This window comes from Gossypium raimondii, chromosome 3 (genome assembly GCF_025698545.1).
Source record: "Gossypium raimondii isolate GPD5lz chromosome 3, ASM2569854v1, whole genome shotgun sequence".
NCBI classification, from domain to species: domain Eukaryota; kingdom Viridiplantae; phylum Streptophyta; class Magnoliopsida; order Malvales; family Malvaceae; genus Gossypium; species Gossypium raimondii.
The window spans coordinates 24171741-24194767 of NC_068567.1; the positions used below are offsets into that span (position 1 = coordinate 24171741).

At 33.2% G+C, this 23027-nt stretch overlaps 1 protein-coding gene across 1 annotated transcript; it reads right to left on the minus strand.

The window, feature by feature from the left end:
• Window positions 1–1838: 1838 nt before the first annotated feature.
• On the minus strand, window positions 1839–2201 carry LOC105795761 (proline-rich protein 4). The gene has a single exon (XM_012625422.1). It carries the CDS (start codon window positions 2199–2201, stop codon window positions 1839–1841), a length of 363 nt encoding a protein of 120 aa, XP_012480876.1.
• Between the last annotated feature and the right edge of the window lie 20826 nt (window positions 2202–23027).

The window sequence follows — 23027 nt, forward strand, 5'->3', positions numbered from 1 at the left end:
TACGATCATACAACAAATAAGAAATGATCAATTCCATCCAATTCACATCTAACATAAAGTCAAACATATTTTACATTTTATTCAATATAATCCCTAAACTCGGGACAAGCATAACTACCAATTCCTAGCTTCAGATTAAAATATGATTTCACATATTCTCATTATGGACTTTATTTTCTATATCTAACATAATTTTATGATAGATTTTACATTTATTCAATTTAATTCCTAATGTAACAAAGTTAACAATTAAACTTGAATTTTCTTTCTATTTCCTTTAATGGCTACTGTGAAAGAGGATGAGAATTAGTTTTCTATTTCTTTCCACTTGATTTAGCCTATATATTATAGTTAACCTTTACTAATCTTAATTAATTAGGCCAATTAAAATTTTATTATATTATTTTAATTATTAATTCAAGTAAATGGCATAATCATTTTCATCCACCAACCGAATGAAAAAAAAGTTTATTAATCATTTAGGCCTTTATGTGAGTCCTTAGGCTTTTATTAATTAAAATTCGATAGTAATTGAATTTTTATTTTAGTTTTGAGTTTTAGTTAACTATTTTTTGATTAAATTGTTTAATCAAATTTTAATATATATTTTAATAATTTTATAAATATTTTTATTTTATATTTACAAACTCAATTTACAAAATGAAGTTTCAAATTAGATATATCGTTTTAACTTAATTAATATACGTTTTGACTGATTGATGGATCTAGTATCCTCATTTAAACTATAAAATTAATAGATAAATTCATATCAATTATATATTTACAATTTTTTATGATAGAGTATTGAATTCAAAAATTATTAGAATATTAATTATAAATAACAACATTAATTATATATTTAATTATGATAGATTAAAGAAATTACCACTTACAATTAAATTAAAACTTAACTTGATAAGTACTATCTTATTATAAATATTTTAATTATTCTTAATTTAAAATAATTAATTATGACATAAGAAACTAATAAAATTTAAAACTAACAATGACAAACTTGTCATAAAATTTAAAAAAAATTAAATTCAGCGATAATATCTAAAAATTATTAAGAAAATTTTAATAGTGTTACAATAATATGCGAAAACATGGACCATGGAGTCCAGTTATAAAATTTGATTACAAATAGTATGTACTCTGAAAAGAAAAGTTTCCGTTATATGCCATTTTCTTGGCCAACGATGGAATTAACAAGCAAGCACGTTAAGTCAAAATATATGCCAAGTTTATGTACTTCTCAAAAACTTAATTTTTTTATTTTAAATTTCTGATTTCATTAATAAATAGATTATGGTTAAAACTTTCAATTTTTATAAAAGTTACTAATGTAACATTTTAAATAAAAATAATCTAGTTAATTTTAAAAAAATTTATTAATGTGAAGTTTTAAATAAAAAAATATTCACACAGAATTAATCTGAATTAACAGTATTAAAAGTTGACCGAAATTTTGAAGTTGGAAACTAAATTGAAGAGTTTATGAAAGAGTATAAAAACTGTGGAATATTTTAACCGCACATTAAGATGCAAGACACTGAATCTTCCTCTTTTCAGTGAAATCAATGCCTGATTCTGTCTCGATCTCTATCTCGTAAAATTAAAAAAAGAATAAAGTTACACTAATTTGATTCATGTCATTTTGCATGACAAACCCTTTATTAGTTAATAAATTACAGTGGCAAGGAACGGTTACAACACTAAACAGCTGAAGTAGCAAAACACTCGATTAAATATTAGAGATACATTGTAAAACGTCATAAACTAAGTAGCTGGGATAACTAGTTTTTTAGCTAGAAAGTTTTGGAAGCTTAATTACGTAACTATGGATGAAGAGGAAGAGGAGGGGGTGAAAAGTATGGGATGGGAGGAAAAGTGAGAGGAGCTAAAGGAAAACTGGGAACGCTTGGAACCTCGAAGGGTGGTGGAAGTGGAAATGGAAATGGCGGAAATTGAAGTGGTGGTACTAATGGCATGTCCGGAAAAGGAAAGGGAAAAGGTGGCAAGTTTTTCATCTCCCTAAAGTAGCTTTTAGCTTCCTCTTCCTTTCCCAGAGCCACCTTCTCCTTTGACATTATCCCATTTTCATTTCCGAGCTGACGAGGGCGAGCTGCATCGCTCAGGACGACCAGAACAAAAATAAGAATGAGGCTTAAGAACATATTTAGACTTATTTTATGAACCATGACTGCAACTAAACATGTTCTAAGTAGGGAGGCAACCACTATTGTTTTTATATAGCGAAAGAACGCCTTTGAAATGAATGAATGCTGTGATATGTAATGATCTTCCCTTGATGATCGTGCCAGACAGCCGTAAGCTTCGGAGGGTTATAGAGGAGAGTGCCGCAAGAGCGGTTTTTCAGATTTTCAAAAAAAAAAAGGATTGAAAAGAGTGCCATTGCCATTAACCGCTCTATCTGATTTTGATCTCTAAAACAGACAAAAGCAAAAGTTGTAAAATCTGGACATGTGTCTAACATGCAATTGTATGCGGATTCCCACTGTGATAATTTTGGGGTGTGGAGCTTCCCTTAAATTGGACTACTTCTTAGTGCCTTAGTCACATCCTATTTAATGGCCAATGCCACCCAACATATTATTTTATTTTACTAATTTATTTTTATAATCTTTTTTCTATTCTATGATTCTCAATTAAAAATATAAAAATTTAATTAACTCCAAATTTAGTTTAACTATTATTAAATTAAATTGTAAAATATAATAAAGTATATCATAATATAGCTTAGAACTATTTGCATGTTTAGTACTTTAATTTTGTTTGTAATGATATTTCTATCTCTAATTTAATGCTATTTCAGTTAATTTTTGTAACAACCCAAGTCCGATGGGTTCGTTGACAAATTGTGGTGTTATTGAAAAGACAAATGAACTCGCAAAAATAGTACTTATAAGATTTTATATAATAATTTTTACTAAAAAGGGGGTAGCAGCCAAAAGCCTCAAAGAACGCTAGACGAGCAATGAATCACTACACCAAAACAGGGTTTTAGCGGCGCTTTTTTAGGTCTATAGTGGCGTTTTTTAGTGCCGCAAATACTTTTAGCGGCGCTTTACGAAGCGCCGCAAAGAACGCTGCTAATGACAGCGTCGGTAACTTTAGCGGCGTTTTTTATAATAAACGCCGCTAAAGATCAAGACCTTTCGCGGCGTTTTCTTTGCAACGCCGCTATAAACCATGGTCTTTAGCGGCGCTTAGCCTAAAAACGCCACTATAGACCATGGTCTTTAGCGGCGCTTAGCTGAAAAACGCCACTATAGATCATGGTCTTTAGCGGCGCTTAGCCACAAAACGCCACTATAGACCATGGTCTTTAGCGGCGCTTAGCCAAAAACGCCACTATAGACCATGGTCTTTAGCGGCGCTTAGACAAAAAACGCCACTATAGACCATGGTCTTTAGCGGCGCTTAGCCCAAAAACGCCACTATAGATCATGGTCTTTAGCGGCGCTTAGACAAAAACGCCACTATAGACCATGGTCTTTAGCGGCGCTTAGCCGAAAAACGCCACTATAGACGATGGTCTTTAGCGGCGCTTATCCAAAAAATGCCGCTAATTTTGGCAGATTTGAAAAGTTTTTTTTTTCAGCCCCGTCCTGTAAAAACAAATCAAAAGAAACCAAGTCTAACGAACCAAATCTAACCAAATCTATATAATATTTAAAATAAATGTCAATAAATAAAATAAAATTCGTATTATTCTGACAGAAATTGTAAAAGTTAAAATGATAATACCAAAGTCAAAATTGAAGTATATTTAAACGATAGTCTAAGACGACGGCGGTTGCGACTGCTGAAACATCTTCATCATATTCTAAAGCTGCTGCTGGAGTTCATCGAACTTTTATCTTTCGCTCGCTTTCCTCGCCGCAGCCTCTACTTCCCTCATTGCTATTTGCATTGCTTCTCTCATTGCCGCCAGATCTTCTTTAAGTCTTCTTAGATTGCTCATACTTTCGTTGAACCTCGCTTCTCTCGCCGCCTCGCTTCTCTCCGCCGCATCTGCTTTAAGTTGTAGCCGGAGTTCTTCATATCTTTTGAACCTCGCTTCTCTCGATGTTGCCTCCGCTTTAAGTTGTGTAATTTGCTCACTCGTTGCGCTTGCATCCGAGCTATCCGGTCTCTTAACCTCGAACTTCACTTGAGCCGACTCCTCGAATGCATGTATTGTTGCGAGTGGATCCAAAATATTGGGATGGGTTAACAAAAGATCCTTGAAATCGAACCCGACCATACCTTTCAGACCCAAAACTTGGTGATAATCCGATTATCAATGTCGTCAATACTGAAACAGAACTACTTTGGAAGCAATCGCTTCAGACTCGCCTTTTTATCCTTCGCTTTTCCTAAAAATAAATCACATAGTTAAGAACGCAACATATATTAACAAAACAAATGCAACATAACTTAACAATATTTGCATTACAAGAAATGTAATAAAACCATTAGAAAATAAACAAGATAAATAATTAAAACAAGTCAAATTGAATTAAGCAAACGTACCATAATTTCTGCGACTTCAGAGTCATAGGGTTTCCATCTTTCTTCCTATGTAATGTCAAAAGTTGAAGGCGTCCAACTTTTGACCGACAACACTTTCTACAATACAATAGTAAAAATATTATTTGATAGAAAGTAATAAATATCCGCCAAGATTAAAAATTCAAAATACCTCTACTGAGCTACACACGCAAAACTTCTCGACCCAAATTGTGCGTGAATTTTGTTTCGCCTACTACTTGTTCCAACTCGTTCACGATCCTCGTTATGAAATTATTAGTACGTTAATTAGTAAATACTATAAACCAAAATAATTACAAGATTTTGTAGTAACACATACCTCTCCTTTCTTCAAGTCCAAAATCTAACGACTTCTTCCCACTGGTACCTCAAAGATTCCGTGGGACATTTTGTAATCTCTCGTCGAGTGTTGTTTTTGTCTTAAAATAGTCTTTCTTTAAAGTGCTCTTATGGTCTCTCCATCTTTTCCCAATGCCTTCTTTACATAAGCATCGGAGACCTCTAGAGCAAATCTCCCTACAAAAACACAACTTCGTAAAGTAAATGTAAACGAAACTTAAACTCAAGTATTATAAATGATATACACATTTTGTTACCTTAATGTTATCGAGAACTTGGTTCTTGTTACTCTGGGCACTTTATGCCATGACTCAAGTTAATTGGCAACATATTTGCATTCCGTGCTAGAATGCCTATGTATCTGCTAAAAGGCGAGCTTCGATCCAACACGCGACCAAAGCTATTATGGATACTTGGACACGCCGATTGGATCTAGATCGTATAAATCCTCGAGAGCGTACATCCGCGAACTCTCGCGTCCCACCGCCATTTGGAAAATAAAAGTATTGTAATATAAGAAATTAATAAAATAAAATAAATAATAAGTGAACACACATGTAAATTAAATGTTAAATTACTTTGAGCTTCTATAGGTTCCTCGGTGTAACGGAACATTCAAGATCCAATACCATCTGTTGTTCAAGGTCTTTGTTTGTATCCACCGAGTCCGAGTACCTTGAACAATGCGTGCGCCGCATCGGTCTTCTAGGCATTTTATCCGAATACAAATAAATTAGTTAAAAACTTAATATACAATTACAATAATAATAATATGTTTGTCCATATAATTAAATAATCATAAAAACTTACTATATTATAATCCATAAATATCTTCGTCCGTATCCTGGCGGACCCATTGACTGTGTGTACTAGTACTAGGGATGTTTTCGTTTAAGTTTTGTTCTGGAAATGGCAAAGTTTGTGTTCTGTCATCAATGCCATCTCTACTTCCACTGCCCATGTCAAACAAGTCCCTAGGGATGTTACGGAGTACAACGTACCAACCCTCATCAATTGATCTTTTGAGTAAAAAACTTGTTTGACTTGAGAAGAAAATACGTACGGCTCATCAATCAATTGTTGTCCTGTATGAATCAATCGAGTGAAGTTCACCATTGTGAAACCAAATTGATCTTGCTTAATTCCACGACCAGTATTAACATCGGCCCATTCACCTCGAAATAAGACAACTTTCCATTTTCCGTAGTAATTCAACTCAATTTTATCAGTAAGAAGTCCGAAATATTCTACATTTCCCTCGACAGGATTGTTGTCCCTAGCACTAGCATAACTAGTAATTGAGGAATTAACAACTATTCCACAATTTTATGTTCTTCTCAATCTCTCGCGATGTTTTGTATGAAATCAATCCGCTTATGAGGAACGACTATATCTTTTAACCACCCGATTTGGACCTTGGGAAAGCCATTTAACTTCGTCGGTCACGTTCTTCCCACTCCAAACCTATTGTACGAAAAGTAAACTAAGTTGATAAAAATTTTATGAGAAAAGATTATAATTATATGTCGATGAATACTAGTACAATTGCATACCGTTTGGGTTAACCATTCGTGGAAAGATTCTGTGAACAACTTATTGATATCTCGAAGTTGTGTTCTTCGGGAGCGCGAACGAGATCACAGTATTTGTTTGTACTCACTATGTAAAAAATATGTTCCGCTTGTTAGAAGATAAACAATTTAAAGGTGATGAATATTTGGCAAATTTATAGAACTTACTTGCGTAAAGGTTCCATTAATTCGTGGTGAAACAGAACATACCGATGTGCTTGTACCCACGAAAAATCATCTAATTCTGCAATTTCCACTTTGCCTATTGGTTCTCCAAAATTTTGGAACAAATAAGTATCGGCCAAGTTATGATCCGTGAGTCCAGCATTTCTATTTGGTCTGCTCAACCTTGTTTCGACATCATCCAAATATCACGAACAGAAGGTCATACATTCCTCTGCTAAGTAGGCTTCAGCAATCGATCCTTCTAGATAACGCTTGTTGCGGCAGTAAGACTTTAATTTGGATAGGAACCTAAACACGATATGCAACATTATGAAAAGTTGTACTTAAAGGCATATAGGGTTTAGGGAATGAGAGTTTTTAAAATAAATTAACACATTTCTATGGGATACATCCATCAGTAGAAAACGGGTCCGCCAAGAATTGCTTCTCTCGGGAGATGGATTATCAAGTGAACCATAATAGTGAAGAAGAAAGGTGGGAAGATTTTCTCCATGTTGCATAAAGTCAATGCGGCTCTATCCTGTACCTTCTGAAGTTCTTGAACATCCAAAACTTTGCCACAAATGGCTTTCATTATATTGGATAGTTCAATTATACAAGACGTCACCTTCTTCGACATACAACATCGTAGAGAGCAACGGCATAAATCTTGCATCAAGATGTGATAGTCATGTGATTTTAGCAAATACAGTCTTCGATCTTTAACACTAACACATCGAGATATATTTGATGCATACGCATCTGGAACCTTTATATCCTTCAACACCGTACAGAACAATTCTTTCTCTGTCATCGACATCGAAAAAATTGAAGGCGGCAACCGATATTTCCCATTAGGAAGTGGATCCGGATGAAGATCAGGTCGAATTCCCATTTGAACTAAATCAAGTCGACTCTGAAGATTGTCTTTTGATTTTCCATCTACATTCAAAATTGTACCCACAATGTTCTCGCAGACATTTTTCTCAATGTGCATAACATCAAGATTGTGTCGTAAAAGCTGATGCTCTCAATAAGGCAACTCAAAAAATATACTTCTTTACAAGTCCGCCTCATTGGGATCATCCTCTTCATCGGAGTCATCATCAGCTTCATCATTTGATCTTCCATTTATTTGCGTGTTTGCCGGGTGGTTCATCTTTCCATAACTGAAATTTATATCTTTCAACATGAACAAGATATCAGATCCACTTGTCTGCGAAGAAGCTTCTCTGAACTCTTCGGTACCGTCAAATACTGAACTCTGAAATCTAAATCTATGATTTTCCGGTAACCACCGTCGATGCCCCATGTAAGAGAACTTTTTCCCATTGTATAACCATTGCGAACATGTTTGTGCAGCACAACAAGGACACGCATAACGACCCTTTGTACTCCAACCGGATAAATTGGCATAAGCGGGGAAGTCATTAATGGTCCACATCAAAGCTGCACGTAATTTAAAGTTATCCTTTCTCAGCACATCGTATGTCTCGACACCAGCCCATAATTGTTTTAACTCTTCAATAAGTGGCTGTAAATAAACGTTGATATCATTTCCGGGCCCTTTCTCTCCAGGGATAATCATAGATAAGATCAGGGAAGATTGCTTCATGCAAATCCACGGAGGCAGATTGTAAGGAACAAGCACTACTGGCCAAGTACTGTACGCAGTGCTCATGATCTTGTAAGGATTAAATCCATCATATGCTAGGCCAAGCCTCACACTCCTAGGATCGCTTGCAAAGGTTGGAAATTTATTGTCGAATGATTTCCAAGCTAAAGAATCTGCCGGATGCCTTAATAATCCATCATCGGTTCGTCCATCATGGTGCCACGTCATTGACTCCACTGTCTTCGACGACATGAAAAGCCTTTGTAGCCTTGGTATCAGCGGAAAATACCGTAAAATCTTAACCGGCTTCGTTCTTGGTTGTGCATCATTTTTGTCATCGTTCCCATCTTCTGTGTTTCTATTTATCCAACGGGATTCGCCGCATACATGACAACACTGTTGGTTTCTTCGATCGCCCCAATACAACATGCAGTCATTCCGGCAACTATGGATTTTGTTGTACCCAAGACCTAAGTCTTTTATCATTTTCTTCATATCTTTGCATGGTGAGGATTTTGCAAGCGGAAACATTTCTCTCAAAAACTCTAGCAAAGACATTGTCAAAGAGTTTCCGGTCCACCCTCCCAAACATTTTAACTGGAAAAGACGAACGCAGAAAGCCATTTTGGAGAATTTTGACCCCTCATATAGTTCTTCGTTCATGTCATTAAGTAACGTGTAGAACTTCGTCGCTTCTCCATTCGGCTCTTCAGGAGGTACACTTGTTCCCGGTTCGGTAAAAGTACTTGGACCAACATTACAATCGAGATGGCACAAAGTCTATTTGGGAAAGAATGCAAACCATGACTGTGCATATTAAATGCATCCCGCAACATACCTTCTATGTCATCCCCTCCAACGGACTGATGGTAAGATCTACCAGGATAAGAAACATCCATTGTTGACGAGGAAGTACTAGGCGGGCATTCTCCATGGAAAAACCATTTTTTATAACCTCGAACAAACCCATCAACAATTAAATGATCGTATACAACTTCACGATAATGCCAGTTTATGTTGACACACTTGTTACAAGGGCAAAGAATCATGTTCTCTTGGCTTGAATATTGAAATGTAAAATTCGAAAAGTCATGACTCCATTTCGATATTCGTTGCTTACCCTTGATAAATTCATCCAAGACCGGTCCATTTCTTAATTCTTGGAAGTCGATTTTGAGAGATATTACAAGGGCAAGTTTTTCACTTATAAGTATTATTTCACTATGTAAGTTAAGATATGATATATATTTATGTATTATATCGTATTATGTAAGTTATATAACCCGTTAACGATACCTTAAAATGGTATATGTTAATATTAGGCATGCTCTACACAACTAGACTAAACAACACTCAACAAAAAAAATATAAGATATTTATTTTCCTTCGTAGTTATTATGAGAACATGGATTTTTTGTTTTTCTTAACAATATTTAAGAAAATCATTATTTTTAGATTTGTATCTAATTAGACCTCAATTTAAATAAAAAACAAAAAATTAGATATAAACTAAATATTAGAAATTAATTTGATACGATATGCAAAGATAGAGACATATAAGTTAATACTTTTTAACCTTTATAAACATATTACCTAATTAAATAGATAAAATAATAACATATTTTAAGCTTAAATTTAATGTTTGAAATTGTTGATGAATTAAATTAAAAATATAATTGCAATTTACTCGAAATAATCTTTAAATTTATTTGGTGTTTAAAATTAAACTTTAATGTTTAAAATTTATTGTTTAAAATATATTTGGTGTCATAACAATTCATATTAATGTATCAATAATAATGTCCATTGCATTTATCTTTATTCACCGGAATCTTTTCCTGAAATTTTAATTTTCAAACCCTACCTTACATTATAGCAAAAATGCTAGAAATAATGTCCATTGCATTTATCTTTCTTCACCGGAATCTTTTTCTAGCATCGGTAGAGGTTAGCGACTAAATAAGATTCTTCTTATTATTTTGATTAAAAGTAATAAACTAATTAGAACATACTGAATATGACAAAATGCATAATAAATTTTTGCTAAATATTTTTATGGTTAATTTGGTTGGGATTTTATTGATTATAAAATGTTACCAAAATATTTAATATACGTGACTAAAATTTTTTTATTAAAATAATGTAATTTTTAAAATTGTTAATACAATAAAAATTTTTAAAATTGTTAATACAAATAAAATTATCTATTAAATTTACGTTCATTGCAATGCTTCATTGCCTTGTTACATGATTATCATATCGATATTTTTTAAAAATTTAAATGTTACTTAAACAAATTTAACAAAAATTTTAGTGGTGTTAACAATTGGAGTTAAATTTTTAAATTTTAAAATAGAGAAATTAAATTCTTAAAAATAAAAGGCTTATATGTAAAGAAAACCATTAAGAAAATGCAAAAATTGATTAACCCTTATATTAAATTTGCACTCAATTAAACTTTCCAATTAACGGTTTCATCACTAACTACATTGATAGTTAAAATAAATCAATGTACGAATTAGATGATATGTGGTGGTTTCGTTTAATCTAATATTTACCAGATAAAAGTATCGAATGAAACATGTGGCAAAGCAACATACAAGAGCAAGTAAATGTTAGCTAGCAGTGTCTATTATTTAATTGAAGCGCCCCTTCTAAGTCGAGCCCATGCCATGATGCGTGATTAATCACACAACACAACCAAAATAATTAAGTTTCTTAGCAATATGATGGTAAAAATATATTAGCACGAACACACGTCAATGCTTTTCAACTTAATCTTGTATTAGCACGTATGAATCGAAAGAAATTGTACCTAAATCCTCACCGCTAAACGATGCGTAAAATGTAAAAGGAAGCAATGAAATGGAATTGAATGAAACCCTAAACACAAACCCTATAAAATCAGAATAATACCAATGAAACCATTCAGAAAATAAATAAACATTCGAAGCATTACATTACCTTCAAAACGATGAACAAAAATTGAAGAGGAAGACCGAAAACCCTATAATTAAATAGAGTATATTTTTTTAATGTCAGTTTCTCAGCACAATAACAGGGAAGGAAAAATAAAATTAACAAATTGGGGAAAACCCAATGTATACGGAGGCAGAATGGGGAAAGCGAACCTTGAACAATTATTTCCCCGACCACCAATTTCGACGATCCTCCTCGACGTTCTCCGTCAACTGTCTGTGTCTATAGAATGTACGAACCCGATTTTTATCAGTTTTGCAAGAAATTGAAACAGCAAAACAAATAAATTTGAAAGAGATACAGAATTGATTTTCAGAAATGGGAGAAAGCAAAAACCGTTTATGGGTTAGGGATTTCAGAACTTAGGGATTTTAGAATAGGGAAAATGAAATTGGCGCTGGGAGAGGGGGTATACCCCGAAATCTGATCTCTCACTAAACGACGCCGTTTCAATTAAATATTTGCGGCGTTTTTCATAAAAACGCCACTAATAATTCAGTTGTTATAATATATTTTTTTTCTTTTTAACAATAATTATTATTTTTAATAAGTTTCTTACTTAATACTTTTTTTAATTGACAAAATTTATAAAAAAATTTTAATTTAATACAATATGATTAATTTAAACATTAACAACATTAAAATTTATAAATATTAATCCCAATACAATATTCTACAAAACTTTCATTTGCGGCGTTTTTACAAAAACGCCCTAATCTTAATAAAAAAGATAAAAACGAAGTCGTTTGATTACACATTTTATGCGTTTTGCAATAAACGCCACAAATCTTGTTCTATAACGGCGTTTTTCGTATAAGCGCCGCTATGTTTTCAATTTATTTTATTTGTCTTTATTTATAAGTTTAATGATTTTAATAGATTTTTTTTGATAATTGTTATGACATTATTTTAAATTGATACAAGAATATGCATTTATAAAATTATTTCAATTTTATGCGTTACTATATATATATAATATATAACATATATATATGCATAGATATATATCGTGGCATATATTATATATATAACCTGTCACTTATAATCCTATATACTAGTCACATATATAATAAGAAGTAAAAAGCGTAAAGAATTTTAATTTTTTTTGGTTTTGTACCCTAAAACCCAAGCTATTAATCCCTATAACCCGTAAACATTAAAATTAAAGGCTAAATCCTAGCTAACTCGTAAAATTCATGCAAATCCGAAGGCAAAAACCAAGCATTGTAACATTCAAATCAATACGTGTGAACCATAAACCATAAACATCAAGTCAGAAACAAGAATTTTATCATTAATACATCTTATAAGTCGTAAACCTCGCATTAAAACTAACATGTAAACTCAAACCCTAAACCCCATTCCTCAAGCCGTAAACCTAAACCCAAAACCCTAAACATAAAATTATAATCCTAAATTAATAAATATTATGTATCAAACCCTAAAACCCCAAACCGTATGCAACAAAACTTAAATATTAATCCCAAAACCCTAAAATACATAACTTTCATTTGCGGCGTTTTTACAAAAACGCCGCTAATACCAATAAAAAGTGTAAAACGAAGTTGTTTGATTTACAAATCTTGTTCTATAGCAGCGTTTCAGATAAACGCCGCTAATTTTTCAATTTATTTTATTTGTCTTTATTTATAAGTCTAATGATTTTAGTAGATTTTTATTTTGATAATTGTTATGACATTATTTTAAATTGATACATCAATATGAATTTATAAAATTATTTCAATTTTATGCAAGATATGTATAATATATAACATATATATATGCATATCGTGGCATATTATATATATATATATAACCCCCTCTTATAATCCTATATACTAGTGACATAATAAGAAGTAAAAAGTTCATCTAATTTTAATTTTTTTTGCTTTTGTACCCTAAAACCCAAGCTATTAATCCCTATAACCCGTAAACATTAAAATTAAAGGGCTAAACCCTAGCTACCTCATATTCTTCATGCAAATCCGAACACAAAAACCAAGCATTGTAACATTCAAATCAATAAGGGTAAACCATAAACCATAAACCATAAACATCAAGCCGTAAAACAATAAATTTGATCATTAATATATCTTATAAGCCGTAAACCTCGCATTAAAACTAACATGTAAACTCAAACCCTAAACCCTATTCCTCAAGCCGTAAACCTAAACCCAAAACCCTAAACATAAAATTGTAATCCTAAATTAATAAACATTATGTATCGAACCTTAAAACCCCAAACTGTATACAACAAAACTTAAATATTAATCCCAAAACCCTAAAATACATAACTTTCATTATAAAAACGAAGTCGTTTCGGTTACATATTTTGCGGCGTTTTTGCAATAAACGCCACAAATCTTGTTCTACAGCGGCGTTTTCTATATAAGCGCCGCTAATTTTTTAATTTATTTTATTTGTGTCTTTATTTATAAGTTTAATGATTTTTAGTAGATTTTTTTTGATAATTGTTATGACATTATTTTAAATTGATACATTAATATGAATTTATAAAATTATTTCAATTTTATGCAAGATGTATAATTTAAATATAACCAACATTATAATTTATAACTTATCAAATTATTCAAATTAATATAATGTATAACAACTTTAATTTAGATCCAAATATATGCTCTATTTTTAAGCTAACAAACAAATGTACATACGTACCTAACACAATATTAATATATATATGTTTCATAATATATAACTTATAATATAATAATATAATTCAAACCTTAATTGAGAATATATAAAAGAATGAACTAATATTTCTAATTAGCGGCGTTTTTACACCAACGCCGCTATAGACCCAAGAGTTACCGGCGCTTCTCCAGGAACGCCGCTATAGACCACAACATTAGCGGCGATTCTCCATAAACGCTGCTTTAGAGCGGAGAATCAGCGGCGGTTTATGAAAAACGCCGCTAAAGATAAGACCATTAGCGGCGCAGATGCAAAAACGTGGCTAAAATACCGGTACTTTACCGACGCTTAACGCTAAACGCCGCTAAAGAACGGATTATTAGCGGCGTTTGGGCAAAAACCGCCACTAGTGTTCCCAAATATATGAAAACGGCGTCGTTATGTGTTACTCTATTTGCGACGCTTTTTGTAAAACGCCGCTGAAGAATGGAGTATTAGCGGCGCTTGGGCAAAACCGCCACTAATGTTCCCAAATATATGAAAACGGTGTCGTTCTGTGTTACTCCATTGCGGCGCTTTTTATAAAACGCCGCTGAAGAACGGAGTTTTAGCGGCGCTTGGGAAAAACCGCCACTAATGTTCCCAAATATATGAAAACAGCGTCATTCTGTGTGACTCTATTGCGGCGCTTTTTGTAAAACGCTGCTAATGCTTGGTTTTAGCGGCGATTTTTTATGTAGCGCCGCTAATGCTCGATATTTTGAGGCGTTTTTCGTAAAATGCCGCTAATGCTCGATTATTAGTGGCATTTTTTGTCCAAACGCCGCTAAAAGTGCCGCTATATCCCTATTTTGGTGTAGTGAATTCGAATTATAATCAAATGAAACGAAAATAGTTTGCAATGACTTTTTCAAAAATGAATTTTGAAGTTCTCGACATTTTCGGTAATAAAAGAGGAGAAAATGACAAACAATTCTATTGATATTTGGTGAATACATATATTAAACTTTACTTTGTCTTTCAGCGAAATAAAATATAAATGCAAGAGTCATTCGCAATATAATTTGAAATATGGCGTGACACTAGAATACATCTATCTTACAAAACATAAGGGTGTGAATCAAATAAGTTCGGTAATAACCAAATTTAAACATGAAAGGAACAAATCTAAGAGTTGTCTGATATGTACATGATACATGTACGGATGGGGTGAAATTTATTAAATTCTATTTACTGGAGTTGTCAATTTTCAAGCGTGAGAAACCAGCAAACTTATGATGACTTTTTGGATAGGATCCTGGAATTTCTAGGTTGAGATGCCTTCATGGCATTCGAATATCTATCTCTTATCTTTGAAACGCACTTTGAATCACTCAATTTTGAGTTTAGGAGCTCAAATTATGACCGTTTTAGTGAAGACTGCGCGAGTAAAATTTCTGGACAGGATTATGACAAAAATTACGAGTTTTAGGCTTTTAATTCAAGTTTAAATCATATTGGGTTTGCGTTTTAAGCTTAATTTTTATTATATGTGAGTCCAATATTGTATTTATCAGTTCTTATTATTTTATTATTTTATTATTCTAAATTTTTAATAATTATTAAGTAGTTTATGTTATTTAGGAGTTTTATGTCAACAAGAAAGTTTAGTTTAAAACTACTTCTTGCTTAAATTAATTAGAATTCAAGTATACTTAAGAGTTTTATTTAAATTTATTTAGCTAGCTTATATATAGGCCTTTGCATTGTGCACAAATCAAAGGATTGATTATTATTCAACTTCTCTTTTGAGTTAATGAATTCTTTTTGAGTTTTTCTTTTCAAGAGTTTCTCTTGAGTTTCTTTTACAAGAGTTTTAAAAAAAAATTCAGATTGTGGGGATCATCTTTAAACTTTTTCCTGCCAAGTTTTCTTTCTTGGAGGGGAAATTAGAGTCGCTTGAAGGGGGTTGTGGATTCTTCATGTTTCCAAGGCTTTTTAGGACTTCTACATACCATGTTCTATCTTTCCATCTATCTTCTTTATTTTCTTCCTTATTGTTCTAATCATAGACTTATTATTCTATTTTAATTATGTTAGTTATTTATCTTAAATGTTTTGTCTGACTTGGATTTGATTGCGTTTCAGGTTGTGTCAAAATCCAAGTATCTTTCTGAATGTCTAAAGTCCTAAGTCAAATCCACGTCTTGAACAAACTTTACGATCCGGTTCCACATTCATCCTCCTCATTCTTTACCAGTACATGTTACAGGAAAAACAAAGCAAAGCTAACAAATACAGTGAAAATCTGGCTAAGTCCCTTCATGAACATAAAAGACCTAAAACACCTGAAAATAAAAGAGGAAACGGAGTAAGTTCAAAATTAACTTAGTGAGTTCCACACAAAAACACAATTCTTTTAGCCCAAGGTTTCCCAAATCACGAACAGTATAGATCATCAAGGTAGATAGGTTACAAAATAAGCCTACAGTAAGGCTTGTCAAACATCATCTATCAAGCCCGCACTCAAACTACATTGGAGGATATAGAATAACTAATGCTTATCTACACTTAGGAGAACTAGTTATCAAAATCCCTACCAAAGCATTGCGCGTTCCTTCAATTTGCATAATCCTTCAGACTGCACAAAAACCTAGCTTTCACTAAAATCGATTCACCTACGAATATAGCTCATCCCACGCAACAATTTACTTGGTGAGTTAACTTTCATGCAGATCCTAGTCATAACAGATACTTGTTCAATGGCGAATTCTTCAATCATACACTTCGCAGACAGATACTATCTCATCTGAGAATAGTTCATCCGCTACCATCTTATCTGAACCACTCACACATAACTATCTTATGTAGTCACTAACACTTCCTTTTCTATATGCTCATAGAAGAGCATAGAGACAGTTGGCACACTAGCCCATATATTGATAATACATTACGCTCCTGCATTAGAAATATAATTCACAGATAGTTACAAGCATGCCTAAGTACATTTCATAGTTAGGTACATGTTACCACTTAAAGGAACCTTATAGTGGATACTATTCGCAAGCCACATACCATTTCAATAAAATCGTTACTGACCTTATTTATACATTTGAGAACAATTTACAAGCAAAACACTTACAGAAGATTGGACATCTTTCCTTGAGTTAGCTTCTGATCCACAATATGATCTGAAGAGCCACGATACGTTATTACTCTATAGAGCTAGTATTTCATTTATCCAACCGAACGTTCACAAATCTTTCTTGTTAATTAGAACACCTAAGTGCTCTCTCGCAATGTTAAGGCATTCACCAATCACGGTTTGTAGTAGCATGCCCTACTGAAGGTAAAAATCATATCATTTCATATTCTCCATACATTTTTCCCATCACATTTGCACATCAACGATTTACCTCCACAACCCCCACTTCCACCAATCCGGATACGAAGCTTGTGCTCTAAGAAAGGAGTGTTCATTCAACCATTCATGCATATTCAACCTTTATTCTTTTATTAGTTAACACGATCATGCTCATCATGTAATGCACACACAATTACATGAGCAAAACAACAACACTCGGACAAACAATTACTTGAGATGGTAACCCATACCATCAGTTGATACGATTAAATCGTGAAGAATGGCTACACATAACCCTATTAGCACACAAACACAATCAAACCTTTTTCTTGGACATGGAACATCTTTAAAATAGTTTCTTAACTCATCAAGAAAAGGATAAGAGAAATCATTTGGAAAATCTTCCTAGTAAGCTTCAGCCCACACATAGTTCTTTCCATATGCACACATGTTAACACCTCTATCCTCAAACGGAAAGAAAAAGGAAAAATGAAAAAAAGAGATTGACTCTTCATCTCTCTCCTCCACAATAAATATATAGGAAATATAACACAAACAAAACAACACTTTTGACCAGCTACCAATCAGAATACTTGCATAGACAAATCCATTAATCAAGCACAACAAACGAAAAATTCAGCCACAAAAGGGCTCGCCACAAACGTGTCCACCAGCGGAAGAACTCACCAAAATAGAATGAGAATCCACAAAAAGGCAGATCACCATGAAACAGTTCGTCCAAGGTGAAGGGGAAAAAACAAAATCAGTTAAATTTCACAAATTAAACTTAGCTTACATAATTCCTTTCTCATCTAACTTAATCAACTGGCCAAAATACGGGTCCGTAGATTGACCCGTGGGCCTTGAGGTGTTAAACTTTTATTTTTCTTTATTAAAGATCTTATCTTTATTGTTATTGTTCATTTATCTTGTTGTTAGTCGTCTCACCCAAAATCCTTTTAACCTAGAAATTAGGAACTTTAGGGGTTAAATTTGAAAAGACTATAAGTTGACGATCTCTATTGAAAATTTAGGAAAATTTAGAAACAAAACAAGGTATTGTTAAATACCAAGCCTAGTTCAGTTGGATTAGAACCAACTGGTCCATTAGTGAGGGACAAAAATAATTACAATGAATGGTTGTGACGAGGTGAAAGGCCGCGCACGAAAAGGTATAAATATCGTTGCGGAGTGACTTCCCTGGGAGAATTCAACTTCATCTTTTTTTTAGTTTCCTCTCTTCTTCATCTTATTGTTGGGTTGCTTCAAAGAAGAGACAGTTAAGGGGAGCTCTACTTCGAGTAATAATCATGAGGTTTCAGTAGGAAAAATAGAGAATCTAGTAATCTAGTTTAAAGTGAAAACACTAATTTTAACTCATGATTTGGCTGTCTTGCTTAGCTATCAAGAGAAATGGAAGCTTTGGCATTTGGAGAAACTAAGCAGACAAGGCGAAAAGGCATCAGGTGAGTTTTTACACTCCAACCCTAGAATAATGATCATGTTGAAAGTTTACATGAATCTAAGAGTGTCTGCCTTTTTAACTCAATAGGAAAAATCCATGTTAGTTGGTCTACGAAAATGCATAAGATGCATATGTATAAAGATAGTGTGAAAGGGAAATAACGTTGGGATAGAAAAAGTTAGGAAAGGGAAAAGAGAGTGTAATTCTGTTAGATACAGCCATACAGTATTACGGAGTGCAAACCATGATGAGCGAAGCTCAAAACCTTGCTGAGGGGACACTGCGGTGTTTGAGCATCAATGTTAGGAACAGTGAAATGCAGGAATGGAAGGAATGAAATTTGAAGATTAAAGATCATGGCAAGGCCATGGAACCAATCGGAGGCTTTAAGCCTAAAATGAGTAAGACCATAACTGAAAGACGCTATGACATTATGATAAATAGGACTAAGACCATAGTTGGACTATAGCATCCAAGTAGTCCGCCGAGATAATAAACATAGGGAAACATAATGTGTAAGACCATAGTTGGACTATCGGCACCGGTATGGTTTGCTGAGACGATAAAAACGAGTTTACATTGAGTAAGATCGTAATTGAAAGATGCTATGACATCAAATGATGATTTGACGATAGAATGAGTAAGACCATAATTGAAAGACGTTATGGTATCAAAGATAGTTCGACGAGATGTTAAACAAATGATAGTTCGATGGGATGTTAAACACGGGATAGTCTGATGGGATGTTAAACACGAGATAGTCCACTAGGACGATAAATACGAGGATTTGGGAGGTAAGACTATAGTGTGGCTAGGGCAACCAATTAGTCTGCCAGGACGACAAATATGTAACCGTATGACATAAGACCCTAGCTCGGCTGTGGCGACATAAAAGGGTCTACTTGAACAATAACACAGGGGAACAATCAAAACAGTAATCGTGGAATAACCCATGAATAAGGAAAAAATGGGTTAGAAGGAAAATGAATGCATAGGCAAGCATCAATTAAGCAGCAGGTCTAGGGAATCTACCGTTGAATAGAAAAAGAGATAGAAGTAGAAATACTTTGTCAAAATAGTCAGTATAGAAGTCTGGAGGTAAAAAGGATGGTAACCCAACAAGAAATAGAAAAATGAAATGAAGCACCATTGATGATTGGTGTACAAGGAAATGAACGAAGGGCTAACCAAGGGTTTCGGATAAGGAGCCTGTAACATCCCAAAAATCGGGGGTCAGTAGAATTGGATTTATAAATCGAGAAAGAGTGGTCATGCCCTAAAATTTGAGATTAGCTATGCATTTTTAGGAAGTAAATGAGGTATTGGTTTGTTAATTAAGTGTTATTGAAATGTTCCTTGAAAGCCAAGTTCAAATCCTTTCTATCTCACCATTTTTATTATTTTTCAAATTTTGCCTCAAACCCTAGTATGTGAGACGCCTTGTTTTTAAAATAAATATTGAAAAAATATTTCAAAAATAAGGAAATCACCTAGTGATTAATTGATAAATGTAAAAGCATGTAAATTAAATTAAGGTCCCAAGTTTGAACCCTTTCACATGCAAAATAATTAATTTTTACAAAATCCCTTGTTTTTATTGTGTGTGTCGTCCATGCCCTTGTAACCCTAGGTATAAATGCTAATTTTCCATAAAATAATCAGCTTTTATTCTATTTTTACTCACCCTAGCCGTTCCTCTCCTATCACTCTCTTGATTTTTATTTTTTTCTTTTTCCCTTCTCCCACAATTGTTGTCGTTGCCCCTACCACCACCATTCACCATTGATTTTCTTTCTTTTGTCACCAATATTGAGCATCATCTTTTCCATTACTTTTCTGCCATTTATCCTTAACTAAATCAGCCCTAAATTTGAAATCTTGAACTTCAAGATCGATCCCAAACAGTGCCAAGAAAGTGTCATTGTCGGTTCTCTCAACTAGCTTGTGTAAGATCTCTTCTTTCTTCAATTTCTTGATTGATATTGCCAATTAAAAACCCTAAATTGATAGATCTAGAATTTGGGGGAATTTTAAATATTTTAAACTTATTTTTCCAGCTTTTAAATGGATCTCAAAATTGTTTTTAAATTAGCCCCAATTTTGGCCACTATGGGTGGTGGTGCGTGTGCCTAGGTGCAAGAAAGGGGGTTGTTTTGTTTCTAAATTCTTGCCCATTTATTTCCAGCCTTAATTTGTGTTCTTGAAACCTCTTAATTAGCCTTTAATTACATATCAATTAGGGAAAATGTTCTTGATCAATTGGTCATTCGGATTTCTCAAATTGGGAAGTGTAAGTGCGATTAAATGCAAACTAATTTGTTGTTTCGACATAGTTATTGGGTAAAGATTATACATTGATTAAATGAATGGTTTTAATCAATATTTGATAATTATTTGCCAGTATGTAAATTTCTTAGGTGCTGGCCCAAACACCCTAAATCAACCGTCAAGCCAAAAGACGTTCGCACGTGCAATTCACATCAAAACAGTGTAAGAAATCTAACTAGTTTGAATTCGTAAAATAGTAGTAACTTTGACGATTGGTTTGAACCCATAAGTATGTGTATAAGGGCTGTTTAATAGATGAATTGATGGAATTTATACTGACTTTTTACTTAGGTTCGTTTTAAGGCATATTAAGGAAAATCGGAAGATTCACTAGTGTGTTGCGAAAAAAGTGAAAGATAAGGTGTGAGTCCTAAACTCATAAGCTTGTTTGAAATTGATAATTATCATGTTATATTTGATGAATTAGCTTTCTAATTGGATTGACTTAATAGCCAAATAATTAATATTGTAAGTGACTGAGCGAGATACACTTCGAGCCCTAAAAGATTGATATGTTAGCAAAGTTGCTAGTTTGACAGTGTGATTATGTGATTGATGTTGTGATGCGTGATTGTGTTATTTGGTATGAGATTGGTTGTATATATAGCATGATTTGCTGAAATATGAGGTTATGTATGATATAATTGCATGGAAAATTTGATATGGTATATTGAAAAGGTTGATATACATGCATATTGGAAAAATCATAAAAGTATGTGAAATTGTGTAAAGTTGAATGATACCACCTTAATGGTAATTTAAAAGTTTGGACATTAATTCCATTCACTAAAAGTATCTGATTATTGAAGGCATGTTGAACATGTCAATTAAATGTGAAAAGTATTAAATTATGACTTCGAATGAGATTGTATGACATATTGCATGTGCATTGGGATAGGATATTTTGTGGTTGATGAAGGAGCTTTGTGGAGTACCGGTGACATATTAAGTTGACATTTTTTTGTAGTCAATGCACTACATTCGAAGTACCAAAGGGATTTGCGATTATATTGCATTATTTGTTATTCAGCAGTTTTACTGCATTATTGTTATTCAATGTTTTTCCCACATCGAGCTTTACTCGCATTCGTTGGAGTTTGACTGGCAGGTTCTAGGGAACTCATGGTGTGTAGAGGATGATTTGGATACGAACCTTTTTTCATTTTATCATGCTCATAGCATACTCGAATGTTGTTGATTAATGATATATATTACATTGTGTTGTATTGAATGGTATCAAAATTAATGATTGTTACTCGAGTGAATGATGACCTATGCTCATACACCATTTGACATCAATTTGATAGTGGCTATGTAATGATATGAAATTCTAATGATGGTTTTGTGTTCTTCTGATAATGCTAACATGTTTCAATATATTTGATATTTATCTTGTTGATTAATGATACATATTGCATTGTGTTGTATTGAATGGTATCAAAATTAATGATTGTTACTCGAGTGAATGATGACCTATGCTCATACACCATTTGGCATCAATTTGATAGTGGCTATGTAATGATATGAAATTCTAATGATGGTTTTGTGTTCTTCTGATAACTCACACTGAGCTTTCATAAGCTCAACCCACATAGTATTTAACTTTTCAGGTAAACTTTGAAATTAGGACCAGACCCGGCATACGGAGAAATCACCTTGGACCTCGGACTATTTTTAATAAGTATTAATCAATCTCTACTGGTTTTAGTTTGTAAAATTTTATTATTTCTGATCTGTGGCTTGGTAACTTTTCATTTAAGGATTTTTACATGCATGGATTACTCATGCATAATAACCGAAAAATGCATGATATCGGGATTAAGTAAAATTTGACATTGTTCCCTAATTTCTGATGCATTTCAAAGGAACTGTTTTTGAAAAATAAATCCATAAGGCAATTAGGTTTCCAAAATGACTTGAAAAATGATTTGTTTTTCTATTACATTAGTTTAACATGGAATTTTTATAAAGAAGAGCGACAAGCAAATGGTTTTTTTTCCTAAAATAAAACTA

Excerpts from the sequence above, each read along its gene's own strand:
- LOC105795761 (XM_012625422.1), bottom strand. The coding sequence starts at position 2,201 with ATGGTTCATAAAATAAGTCTAAATATGTTCTTAAGCCTCATTCTTATT.